General features: G+C 32.3%; 1 protein-coding gene across 1 annotated transcript; it reads left to right on the forward strand.

Moving 5' to 3' along the window:
* The first annotated feature begins 11,696 nt into the window (after positions 1-11,696).
* On the forward strand, positions 11,697-12,575 carry LOC131597569 (B3 domain-containing protein At5g24050-like). Its single transcript, XM_058870260.1, has one exon. The coding sequence runs from the start codon at positions 11,697-11,699 to the stop codon at positions 12,573-12,575; it is 879 nt and encodes a 292-aa protein (XP_058726243.1).
* Positions 12,576-13,936: the final 1,361 nt, after the last annotated feature.

Raw genomic sequence — 13,936 nt, forward strand, 5'->3', positions numbered from 1 at the left:
TAAATGCAATGTTGTACGGAACACGCAAAGCATTAAATGCACTCAACGGTCATCTTCTCAACGCCTATAAATATGAAGTTCTGATGAGAAGCAAAGTTAACAACAACCACGATTCAAAAGCTCATATTAACTTGCTGAAACTCTGTTCAAATCAAAGCTCAGAATCTTCATCTTCATCAAAGCTCACTACATTGCTGTTGTAATATTTTAGTGAGATTAAGCTTAAACGATAAGAGAAATATCACAGTTTGTGATTATAGCTTTTAAGAAGCAATTGTAATACTCTTGAATTGATTACATTAAGTTGTAAGTAACTAGAGTGATCGTGTGGATCAGAATACTCTAGGAAGTCTTAGAGGTTATCTAAGCAGGTTGTAACTAGAGTGATCGTGTGGATCAGTATACTCTAGAAAGTCTTAGAGGGTATCTAAGCAGTTGTTCCTGGAGTGATCAGTGTGTGATCAGAAGACTCTGGAAGACTTAGTTGCTGACTAAGTGGAAAACCATTGTAATCCGTGCGATTAGTGGATTAAATCCTCAGTTGAGGTAAATCATCTCTGCGGGGGTGGACTGGAGTAGTTTAGTTAACAACGAACCAGGATAAAAATAACTGTGCATTTTATTTTTATCGTCCAAGTTTTTAAAGTCACACTTATTCAAACCCCCCCTATTCTAAGTGTTTTTCTATCCTTCACAAGACCCTCTCGAAGAAATAAACTTGGGTGAGGGGTCAATAAAAAGGCCAACATATATTAGCGCCAACATTAACCCTCAACTCAAGGTTGAAGTGATTCAGTTACTGAAGGTGTTCAAGGACTATTTTGCTTGGGATTACGATGAATCCTTGGTTTGAGCAGAGATCTCATCGAGCTAAAGTTGCTGATTAAGACCGGAAAGAAGCCAATTAAGTAGACTCCAAGGCGCTTCACATCTAAAGTTCTGTCAAAGATTAAAGAAGAGGTTGAACGGATTCTCCGATGCAAATTCATTAGAACAACCAGGTATGTCAAATGGATTGCCAATATAGTTCCAGTTATAAATAAAAATGGCAGTCTTAGGATTTGTATAGATTTAATTGTTGCAACCCCAAAAGATGAATATCCAATGCCTGTGGAGGAAATATTAGTAGATTCATGTGCAGGTCATAAGTACCTGAGTATGCTCGACAGATATTCTAGGTATAACAAAATCTTCATTGCTGAGGAAGATCTCCCAAAAATGGTGTTTCAATGCCCAGGCGCGTTAGGTACATATGAATGGGTAGTGATGCCTTTTGGCCTAAAAAATGTTAGGGCAACTTACCAAAGGGCAATGAAGTCGATCTTTCATGACTTTATCAAAAAATTAATGAAGACTTATATTTATGATATTGTTGTTAAGTCTGTTTCATGGAAAATTCATGTAGACCATCTTCAAAAATCATTTGAAAGAATGAGGAAATATGGTCTAAAAATGAATCCTCTTAAGTGCGCTTTTTATGTGCAGGAAGGGGATTTTCTAGGCTTCGTGGTCCATAAACAAAGAATTGAAATAAACCAGAATAAGATCAAGGCCATATTAGAAGCGAAAGCGCCATCAACAAAGAAGGAATTGCAATCGTTGTTGGGTAAAATTAACTTCTTAAGGAGGTTCATTTTGAACTTTAGTGGCAAGACTCAAGCCTTCTCACCATTGCTTCGAATGAAGAAAAAAGGTTTTGAATGGGGGCAAGCTCACCAGGAAGCTTTCTATAAAATCAAACACTATCTTGTTCACCCTCCATAACTCTCTCCTCCTTGTAGAAATAGGAGTATGAAATTATACATTAGTCGAGTGTTAAGTGATGTAGAAACTAGATATAGTTCAGTTGAGAAATTATGTTTGTGTCTATATTTTCCATGTATAAAGTTGAAGCACTATATAAAGTCAATTGATGTTTATGTCTCTTCTAATTTTGACGTTCTTAAACATATTCTATCTAAACCTATACTACATAGTCGAATTGGTAAATGGACACTTGCATTAATTGAATATTCGTTAACATATGCGCCTTTAAAGGTTGTAAAAGGGAAGATAGTGGCAGATTTCATAGTTGACCACTCCATAAACAAAATTCCTTTGAACTATATCTAACTTGAGCCTTGGAAGTTATACTTCGACGGCTCTAGCCATAGAAATGGAACAGGCGTTGGTGTCCTGATCATTTCTCACAATAGAATTTCAACAAAATTAACGTATAAGCTCTAAGGCCTTTGTTCGGAAAATGAAGCTGAATACGAAGCTTAGATAATCGGACTTGAGATCTTGTTGGAATTGGGGGTAACTCGAGTCGAAATAATGGGTGACTCAAAGTTAGTTATAAAACAAATCACAAAAGAATATAAATGTGTTAAGTAAAATCTTACCATGTATTTTGTAATAGCTAACAGGCTCTTGCGAAGGTTCGAAGTGGTAAGAATTTGACATATACCTCGCCTCGAGAATCAAGAAGCAAATGATTTGGCCCAAATTGCTTTAGGATATAAAATTTCGAAAGAAAATCTCTAAGACGCGATAGAAGTTTGAGGAAAAGTCATTTCAATCAAGCTGTTCCCATCTGATTTGGATATTACAAAGCTAGGGTACATTCACAAAGAAGATTTTGAAATCTTGGCCATAGACAGTTTAACATATGAAGATTGGAGAAGATGTATAGTAGAATATATGAGAAATCTAACATCTTTTGTCGAACGTAAAACCAGGTATTGTGTTGTAAGTTATATTTTAATGGGTAATGAGTTATTTAAAAAGACACCTGAGGGAGTCTTAATTAAATGTCTTAGTGAATCTGAGGCGTATTTAGCCCTCTCCAATGTCTATAGTGGGACACATGGAGCACATCAAGTAGGTCATAAGATTAAATGGTTACTATTTGGACAAGGATTATACTGTCCTACAATGCTTAAAGATTGCATAAAGTTTGCTAAAGGGTATCAGGAGTGCCAAATTCATGAAGGAATGCATCACGTCCCCGCAAGCTAACTACACTCCATAGTGAAACCATGGCTTTATAGGATGGGCTTTGCACATAGTTGGATAAATTCGACCAGCTTCATTGAAAGGACAGAGATATATCTTAGTAGGTATTGATTACTTCACCAAATGGCTCGAAGCGATACCACTGACGAATGTGGATCATGAGGCTGTGATCGAATTCATACAGAAACACATCATTTATAGATTTGGAATTTAAGATACTATTCCAATTGACCAAGGGTCAGTTTTTACTAGTCGAAAGGTACATGATTTTGCGAGTGAAACGGGGTTTAAATTATTAACATCGACACCTTATTATGCTCAGGAAAACGGTCAGGTCGAAGCAGCAAATAAGGTGGTAATTGGCTTGATTAAAAAAATACATAGGGAAGAATCCAAAGAACTAACACAAAATATTAGACCAGATCTTGTGGGCATGTCGAATATCCCCCAAGTAAACCATAAATGCTACGCAATTTCGGTTAACATAGGGCATGATGCAGTTTTTCCAATAGAAATCTATCTACAGTCAACTAGGATTCAAAGACAACGTGAAATTGCATCTGGAAGTTATTGGAATATGATGTTGGACAAATTAATTGATTTAGATGAACAGAGATTGAATGCCTTGGAATTATTGAGGAGGCAAAAAAAGAGGGTGGAAAAAGCTTATAATAAGAAAGTTAAAATAAAGTCATTCATGATAGATGACTTGGTTTGGAAATTCATTTTGCCTATGGATCAAAAAGATAGGTCTTTAGGTAAATGGTCCCCTAAGTGGAAAGGTCCATTCCAAATTATCCAAGTTTTTTCCAATGGTGCATATGAAATCGAAGATTTAAATGAAGATAAGAGAATCTTGGGAGTAAATGGTAAGTTTTTGAAAAAATACAGACCCACACTTCAACAGATCAAAATATCACATGAATAGTATGCATAAAGTAACCAAGAGCCAACATGGGTAAATAAGCAATGTAAAATTTTGCAAAAATGACGTAAGTCGTCATTACAATACAACAAGGCCTCAAAGGGCCATGATTTCGTAAAAAAAAGCAAGGATACAAATTTCAAATTAGAATTCATAATGGAAGAAATGCCTTCATCTTGTCATATTTCTATATTTGCAACATTAGGCGCTTATCGCACAGAGACTTGAAGGAGGTGGGCTTATCAACTTCTTTACCTAAGGCTTGAGCCTTTTTGACGTGTTGCATTCCCACTTTGACCTCTTTTCTCAAAGCATTTTCGTCGAACTTTCAAAGTTCCTCCTTGCGCTCCTTGGTCTTCAAGATCTTGATTTGGAGCTCTTTGATTTGTAATTCCAAGGACATGATATTTTGATCGCAGGTGTCGATCTCTTTCTTATTTTCTTTGCTGCGTTTCTCTAGCTCTTTTACTTTTAAAGTGGATTATGTAGTTGCTTCCCATTCAGTGATTTTAGATTCTGATTTAGAGAGAATGGTAGCCGAATATCCCTAACTCGATTGGTGTCTGTAACGATATGATTGATCATCAATCCCAATTCGATGATTTCCTCGGATACATCAGAGGGAAAGTCCATATCTTATGCTTGCTTTAACAAATCTTTGAGGGTGAAGCTAGTAGAGACATCCCTTTCAAGGAGAAGGAAGAGATTAACATCAAAAGCTTTAGATTTAATCTTCTATAGGAGAACAACGCCAGTTTGATTAGAAGCTTTGTAACCTGATACGGTTGAAAGACTGGCACTCTTTTCATAAGAGCTCTCTCTAGCATTAATAATTACTTTCAAGTATTCGAGAGGCTTAGTTTGCTTTAGATTTTCTAGCTCGGTGGAAGATAATTTCGTTTAAGTGCCAGTCAAATTTATTTTACCCTCGGGGGAATTTCCAGTTCCGACCGGATCAGGTGTTGTTTATTAAGCATCATCTTTCTTTCCTTCATCGCCATCATCTTTTTTATCATCTTTGAGATCATCCATCATGATGTATTATTGGTAATCAAAAAGGGTAGCTTCATCCCTATCTTCTTCTTCGGCTTCTTCGTCAATGTCGGGCTCATTATTCTCTGGTTCGTCAATTTTGGGAGAGCCTTATTTATAAAAGTTGTCAGCAACATTCCTCTCAGCATCTTAAACTTGAGGGTCTTGAACTAGTTTGTTGATCTCAGCCATAGATCCCTTATTAGATATTTTTGGAGATGAAGTTGGTTGAATGATAACGGCATCAGCCGGAGAAACTTGTTGGCTGTTTTGTTCGACAACAACTTCTTTTGAAACTTATGCTGCATCCTAAAAATTATATTGAAACAAATGTCATGCGTGTCAGTCAAAGATAAAGAGAAGAATGATCTCACAGTGAGTAAAAGGTGTTTAACTTTGGTTCTTTGACTGCAGGGCTTGAGTTCCCGCTTTCAGTTAGTTCAAGTACTTGTATTGGATTGGGATCGACATGAATGACTATTGGAGGATTTGTTTCTTCATCTTGATTTTTGTGACTTTCGGAGTTGATTGGATAGGAACCTCAGTATTTTTCACCTGATTTTTGGTTCTCTTCAAAGGTTAAGATGTGTTAGGTGAGAGGTCGCCAATGGAATTTGATTCAATGACTTGTGCTTGTCTTTTCTTTTTGGAATTCAGAGGTTTCTTGGTAGACTTAAATAAGTAGAACTGTTAAAAGAAGTAATATAACAATACAATAAAGAAGAGTGCTTTGTGTAAGGCATGCCTTTATTGCAGTGGGTTTTTTTACTTCTCCTGTCTTCACCTTAGTAGAAACTCTGGCAGAAGATGTCTTCTTTGGATTCCTTGTAGATGCAAAAGAAAAACAAGGTTTAACATGTGAATTATAGTATAAATTTGAAAGGAAAAAGTTAAGTTGAAGGACCTCCCATTCCACACTTTCAAGCATGCGAACGTGTTCCAGGCCAATATGAAGGTGACCTTTGAAACTGGCTAAGGTATGCTTAGTTGAACCATTCGCAAGGCACGTTATTTTGACTCTTCACGAAGGTTTTTCACGAAGGTTTTTCACAAAATCCCCATTTTAGCTTCATTTGTGAAAATGAGAAGAAATGGAGCTAAAATGACCACTATTTGTGCCTAAAAGATGAAAAAGGGGTGTTGAAGTGAGAAAGAGTTACAAAAGGAGACCCAAAGGCCCAATGAGACAGACTAGCCCTCGAAGAAGCCAATTGCACGTGGCTCAAGTCATTCCAGCACGTGGAGACGCACGTCTCCTACGTCTCTATGCCACCTCACCAAAGAGGAGACGCCCGTCTCCAGCTCCCTATATTTTCTCCACTTGAGACGCACGTCTCAAGTCGTGTGCTTAGTCTCCCTGAAGAAGTGGAGACGTGCGTCTCTAAGCCCCAGTCTGAGAAGTCCCTAGTTTCACGCGTTCCAACTGCAGAAGCTCCCCTATAAATAGAAGCAGTCACTTCACTTCAAAACGGTTCGATTTCCTGCTAACGAAGTGCTGCCGAAATTGTTCCGCGCTTGCTATTTTCTTCCTGCTTTCAATTAAATAGTCTTATTTTCTCATAACAATTTCTACACCGGAAATTGTTGTGAACCTTTTATAAATCTAGCCTTACGTTAGATTTATCGTTTTTATTTCCTTGTTTTAAATTTCTGTCTGTTTAATTCCGAAGAACGATCCAGCCAACCTGTGGTGGAAGTTCGAGACTTCAAGATTCAATTGCAATTTATTTTATTCAGGTTTATTCATTTACCGCTTTATTTATTATAATTATTGCATGATATATTATATGCCATTTAACATGCCTTTTATTATAAGCCAAATTAATTTATGCATGCTTAACTGTATTAATATGTCTGGCTAATTTACTAAGATATCGGTATGTAAAGTAAGTTAACCGTAGGGATCCGAAATAAATTGGCTTAATCATATTTTATTAAATATCACTTGTTTTTGGTTTGTATGTCTAATTTAATTAGTAAGTCGTAAAACCAACAGAGCGAAAGTTTGAGGGTTTAAGACCGTTAAAGGTTAAAATCAATAGAGCGAAAGTTTGAGATCTTTAACTGGATAGTAGACATAGGACATTAGTTTTAAGGATGGCGGGAGCGTATTAAAACTAATTAGAACTTATTTATTTTCAAAAAATGTTTTTACACCCGAGCGGGGTGGCGAAAGCGTACGTTAGGGATATTAGCATGTTCCGAGTCAACAGAGCGAAAGTTTGAGATTAGGGGATTTAAATAGATAACAACTTCATAAAACGAGCATTTTATTAATTACGTTGTTTCCAAAAAGCTTTTCTAAAATCTAATGGGATGGCGAAAACGTACATTAAGAGTTAGGATAGTAATCTAAATCAACAGAGCGAAAGTTTGAGAGGAGGATTTTTAATCAATTAAATTAATAAAGATTTTTAATCGAATTATGCATTAGCCAATGGACCTTCGGATCACCTAAAGTTAAACGAAATACATACTGATATCCGTCTATTATTATATTTCTTATTATTCACAATCACTTTCCCTTAGGAACGATCAAAATATTAGTAGCCTTAGCTTTACATAGTAACCTTAGATAACGGTAGATCGATTCATAGTCCCTGTGGATTCGATATCTTTTAAAACTACACGACACGACTGTGCACTTGCAGTCATCAGATTAATAGACATGTAAAGTCGCGATCAGGTAGTAGCAGTTATTAAGGTACCCACAATATCCTAGTTCCTAGGTATATAATAATTACAGAAAATCTGCACGCACGCATGGTCTGAAAAGACGTTTGGAGGCAAATGTCATGATGACTATGACGTCATACGAACTAAAAGGGTTTTGTTGTGTCGAATGTTGTGGTAAAAAATGTTTTTTTCTTCGGTGCGTCGAAAATGACATTTTTTGGGGGAAATTTGTTAGCTGGTAAATTTGATACCATGCTATTGTTGGAAGAAATGAAATATCTTGAGAAGATTGGAAGTCTTCGATAAAATTTGGCATGATTGGTGGAAATCTGTCGAAGTCACCTTGTGAGAGAGAAAGTTGTTGGACATGGACGTTGAAATATTTTTTTAAGGTTGATATTTATTTTGACAAAGAGGATCATTTTGTAAAAACCGTTGCCTAAAGGCATGGAGAACTAAAAATGAAAACTGTAATATTTATAGGGACCAAAAACTTATTTTACCCTTCATACATACATAACTACGCGCGTAAAAAAATGCTTGATAAAAACAACTTTAAAAACTTATTAGCACTGTCCCACCGGGTGTGCCAATTTGTTTACCTTAAAAATTGGTAAACAACACTAGTCTTTTGGGAAATGTTACTTTGCGAGTTCGAGTAGGGAATATTAGGAAAATGCATTAGTTTCCAAAGTGTTTTTAACAAGAGCTTATAAATGAAGTACGTTGTAAAAGAATTTGACACGGCATCGAAGCTGTTTATTTTTCAGAAAGTAGCGTTTAAAGAACTTAGAAAAGAAAAGGCAAAACTTTTAAAAAGTAATAAATCTTGGAAAAAAGATAAATGGCATAACATTTAAAATTGAAAGAAATTTGGTGACTCAAACATACATTGTCCTTGCTTGTCTCATTTCGCTCATAGCTTGGTTACTTTAAGTGCCAACATACTCGTTTGTGTAAGTTTGAACACTCATACAACTATTTACAAGGTTTTATTTATAATACAAAACTGTAACTGCTTTTTGAAAGCCTTTGTCTCTTTGCACGCCACGTGTACTCTCAAAATTTCCAAATTCTCCTTTTATTATTCTCACGTTCTCCATTTTTGTCGCCCACGTCTTATTTTTTATTACTTCGTACGGACACGACTTCGACTGGGCCTTCTTCTCACACTGAATTTCTAAAATCTCCAGGTCTAGTCGACCTTCATATTTGCTTATGGCCGACTCTGCCTTCATACTCCCTTGACTAGATTCCTGTTGAAATCCCAGCCAACAAATGTTTATAATATTATTTCAAATGAAATAAAGTTGAGCCAAATAAATTTTGAGTAAACTTTACTCATGTTTTAGTTTTACTTTTTAAGAATATTATAAAATGACATCTTTTTGTCAAAGGAAAATAAAAGCAAATATTTAACCCGTGGGTTTTACAAAATCATCGGCTCACCGATTTTTATAGTTTTGGCCGATTCTTCTTGATTCCCACTAGTTTAATAGTTTATCTGGATCAACAATCATACCAGATTAATAATCTATCCAATTTTTAATTCGATCGGTTCGATCACGAATTCGATTTAATTTTTAAAACATAGTGTTGTAACTAACTTTGGAATCAGCATTACCTAATCTTATATTGGATGGATCTAATCTATATTCTTTGTAACAATTTTAGTGAATTTTGGGTGTAAGAAAAAAATTGAAATCCAACCCTAAATTGATTTTTTTTATTTAAATTTGAATATAACAAATTAAATTTTGTTGAAAAAAAATAACTCACTCTACCAAAAAAATCTCGAATCAAATCTTAACGAATCTTAGATATATTTTTAGTAACAATTTTAGTGAATCTTGTGTATAAGATAACAAATATGAAATCCAACCCTAAATTGTTTTTTTTTTTTTGTTTTGTTTTAATTTGAATATAACAAATTAAATTTTACTGAAAAAAGGTAACTCACTTTACTAAAAAATCTCATTCAATATTATATATGTAAATATTTCCGCTTGATTTTATTAGAGTATCTCATGAAATAACAAATTTTTGTTAAACAATAAAAGATCTACTAAAAAATTATGTAACTAATTTATGAATCAAATCTTTATATTAAATTTTTTAAATAAATGAAATAATATTTAGAAACCATATATAAGATTTTCACGGAACATATCAAAAACAAATTTCAATGTTCTATAAATAAAGCACAATACTATTCCTTCAAATTCACATTTAAATCTCAATTGTACGTGGCAATACTATTCTCTCCTATTTTATCACTCTGCAAGCAAACCTCTCAGGTACTTCATTCACTTTCATGTTTTTCTAATACTTTATTTTATTTCAACTACTAGTTAATTTCTTTATATTATAAATTATATGTAACTTATAAATTCATCTTTTGTGATTGTGTTCCTCTTTTTTCTCCATGTTTGTTATTTTTCCAACACATTGGGCAAACCAATGAATCATTGATCAAATCGCATGACTAAATTGAATTATTGGATAATTAGATTGAGTAAACCGGTCTTTATAAAAAAATATATAGTTATTAAACTGATTGAATCAGCAGAATTTGTCTCTAAAAGAATCACGACATCTACAAAATTTCAAAATATTATAATTTTACAAGTTCATTTTTTAAAATTCAAATTGTAAACTTAGTCATCACACACAATAAAATAGTAAAAAAAAAAAAATCAAATAAATTTTGAACAAAATCTAATTGTAACGTAGAGAGACTAGCAAAATAATTGGTGTCTAATAAATTAAATCCAATGAGATAAAGTTGATCCAAATAATATTGGGTTAAATAAATTTGATCCTTATAAATATTGCAGTTTTCATTTTTAGTCCATCCCTGCCTTTAGGCAACGATTACGATTTTTATAAAAAAATCATTGCCAAAACCAGCTAAAACCGTTGCCAAGTGAGATATCTATTATTGGTCCCTGACATAATTTTTAAAAATGATATCAAAATGATATCGTTTTGTCCGAGGAAAATAAAAACAAGCATGTAACCCGTAGGTTTTTAAAGTTATCGGTTCGTCGATTTTTTTACAAGTTTTTGCTGGTTCTGACCAATTTTTACTGATTCAATAGTTTACTCGTCCAACAATCAGATCATACTAGTGACCTTTAAATTCCTGATTCGATCGATTTGACCATGGGTCTAGTTCGAGTTTCAAAACACTAAGTATTGTAACTAACTTTGGAACCAAATCTTATATTGAATGAATCTAATCCATATTTTTTTGTAACAATTTTAGTAAATCTTGTGTATAAGATAACAAATTTAAAATCCAACCCTAAATTGTTTTTTTTTTAAATTTGAACATAACAAATTAAATTTTGCTATAAAAAAAAACTAAGTCTACCAACAAAATCTCGAATTAAATCTTATATTGGATTAATATAATCCATATTTTTCGTTAACAATTTTAGTGAATGTTGTTTATAAGATAACAAATTTGAAATCCAACCCTAAATTGATTTTTAGTTTCAAATTTGAATATAACAAATTCAATTTTAGATAACTCACTCAACGAAAAAATCTCATTCAATATTATATAAGTAAGTATTTCGGCCTGATTTGATAAAATTATGTAACTAATTTATGAATGAAATCTTTATATTAAATTTTTGATACCATTTAAAACCATATATAAGATTTTCACGGAACATATCAAAATCTTCTTCAAACAAATTTTAATTTTCTATAAATATAGCACAATACTATTCCTTCAAATTCACTATTAAATCTCAATTGTATGTGGCAATACTATACTCTCCTATTTTATCACTTTCCGATCTTTTATTTTTTTAATTAATTAATATTTTCTTCTAAACTACTCTTTCTTTGATGTTATTTCAGTGAACTACTCTACAAGCAAACCTCCAAGGTACTTCATTCACTTTCATGTTTTTTTTAATACTAATTTTATTTCAACTACTAGTTAATTTTCCTATATGATAAATTATATGTTACTTATAAAATTCTTCTTGAATATTTTCTCTTATATATATTTTTTAATTTTAGTTAGAGTTTAATTATATTGTTGCAAAATATGGAAGCTATAATGGACAAGAAGCGTAAGAGCGAGATCAATGCATTGTTGCAAAATATGGAAGATGTGAAGAAAACCGAGTTAAAAAATATAACCCATATGACTATGTTTATATCTCAACTCACTCCACAATATTATACGGAAAACGAATTAGCAGAGATAGAGAAATCGAGGCAAAGTTTGTGTTTAGAAAAAAGCTTACAGCCTATTTTACCAAATTCGGTTGAAGGAGAAAAAGTGGACATCGAAACAAGTCTACAGTCAAGTGATGAATGTATCATATCTTGTGAAGAAAAAAGGATGAAATCAAATATTTTAAAGAAAAGAGCACTACAAGAGCAAGCTCCAGAAACTCAACCATTTCCTCCACCAGAATTGCCTATTCGTCTCAAAAACCTCATTAATGTCTTAGACGGCAACAATATCAAATATATTATGTCTAAGACATTGTCTCAATCAGATCTCAACAAAAACCTCAAACGTCTTTCAATGCCACTTAGACAAATTAAATCTGATTTCCTCACTGACAAAGAGAAGAAAATATTAAATACAAGGGATCAAAAACATAGACCAGTTGGTCTAGAAGTGGTTGTGTTGGATCCTAATTTTAAAAAGTTTACAATGTCTTTGAGGAAGTGGGATATGACGTCTTCTAGTGTTTACAATATTAATCAAGATTGGACCCTTGTTTTGAAAGAAAATAAATTTAAAGAGAAACAAGTATTCAATATTTGGTCATTTAGGGTTAACGACAAGTTGCACCTTCTACTCGATAATCATGTCGAGCAAGAAATTGAAGAAAATGGAGAGTTGAATAACGTAGTTGTGAATCCGAACAATGAAGGAATAATCGAGGAGACAAATGGTGAAGATTGCTAATCCATTATACTATGGTCTCAATTTGTGAATTAGTTTTATGTTTTCTTTCTTTAAAATATTGGTGGTTATAATTGTTTTTTTTATCGAGGAAGAACATTATTATTGCTTTTTGGTTATATTATATATGAATTATATATTTTTCATTATAGAGTATTTTCATGTTTAAAAAATTTCAGTGATTTTTTAGTATTTTTCTAAAAATATTCTAGCTATGTTGATTATTTGTTATTTATTCTTGTGGTATTTGTTTAATGTACAAAAATTGAATAACAATATTAAATTAATTGATTTCCTAATGCATTATTTCATATGAATTTGGAATTTAATAAAAACAAAATATCTTTTTTCATCTACAAAAATTGTTCATGTTTAAATATTAAGAAGGCATAGCAATTGACGTTTTCATTAAAGATATGACAATGAAAAGAAATATTTAATTAATTAATTATGGATTATCAATTAATATGATAAAAAGTATGATATATTATTATTACTACTATTTATTAAAAAATTGTTTGATTGACTGATGTTTAAATGAAACCTGATGAATTTTTGTTGTTGTTGATATTTTGAACTTTAGTTAAAATATTTATGTATATTTCCATTATCTTTAAATGTACTACTTTTTATTATAGTCATTTTAGTTTTATGCTATTTAAGTCTATATAAATTTGATGTATATTGAAATTAAACACTACAATACACGTACACATTGCATACTGTTTTTTTTGGTTTGCTATTAGTGTGTTTTGAGATTTTTTTAAATAACTATTTTTTTCAAAAATAATACTTAAATAATCATTCTTTTAAAAATATTATCAAAGTAATCACTTTTTAAATAAAAAATTTGTCACACAAATGAAGCGTCACACTATATGACGCATGCATTAAAATTAAAGAGGAGGTCGTGTAATATTGTATGACGCGTACATCTCTATCATGCCATGCAGTGTGACACATACATTTAAATTTTAAGAGGAAGCGTCATTCAATGTGACTATTCAGTATTTTAGTACTAAATAGTCATATTAAATGATGTTCTTTTTAAAATTTAAAATTTAAACCCATGTTGTGACTCCTCCTCTTAATTATGAACTTTTTAAAACAATAAAGTTCACCGGTATTTAAATGAGATTTATTAGAGCTCTAATAAAATGTCTCTTAGTATTCAAATGTTTGTGAATTTTAACGGATTTTTTCATAGAATAGATTTTGAGGTTTTTTTTTTTTTAATTAAAACTACACATACCAGCAATTTCACTCAAATCCACAAAACTTTTTCAAACTCTCAACTTTTTCTATCATCAAGTTATATATTATATTATTTTTCTTTTATTTCTATTCACTTGTGTTTTTTTATC

Source organism: Vicia villosa, linkage group LG4 (assembly GCF_029867415.1).
Source record: "Vicia villosa cultivar HV-30 ecotype Madison, WI linkage group LG4, Vvil1.0, whole genome shotgun sequence".
Lineage (NCBI taxonomy): Eukaryota > Viridiplantae > Streptophyta > Magnoliopsida > Fabales > Fabaceae > Vicia > Vicia villosa.

Coding starts and splice junctions, on each gene's coding strand:
- LOC131597569 (XM_058870260.1), top strand. CDS start 11,697: ATGGAAGCTATAATGGACAAGAAGCGTAAGAGCGAGATCAATGCATTG.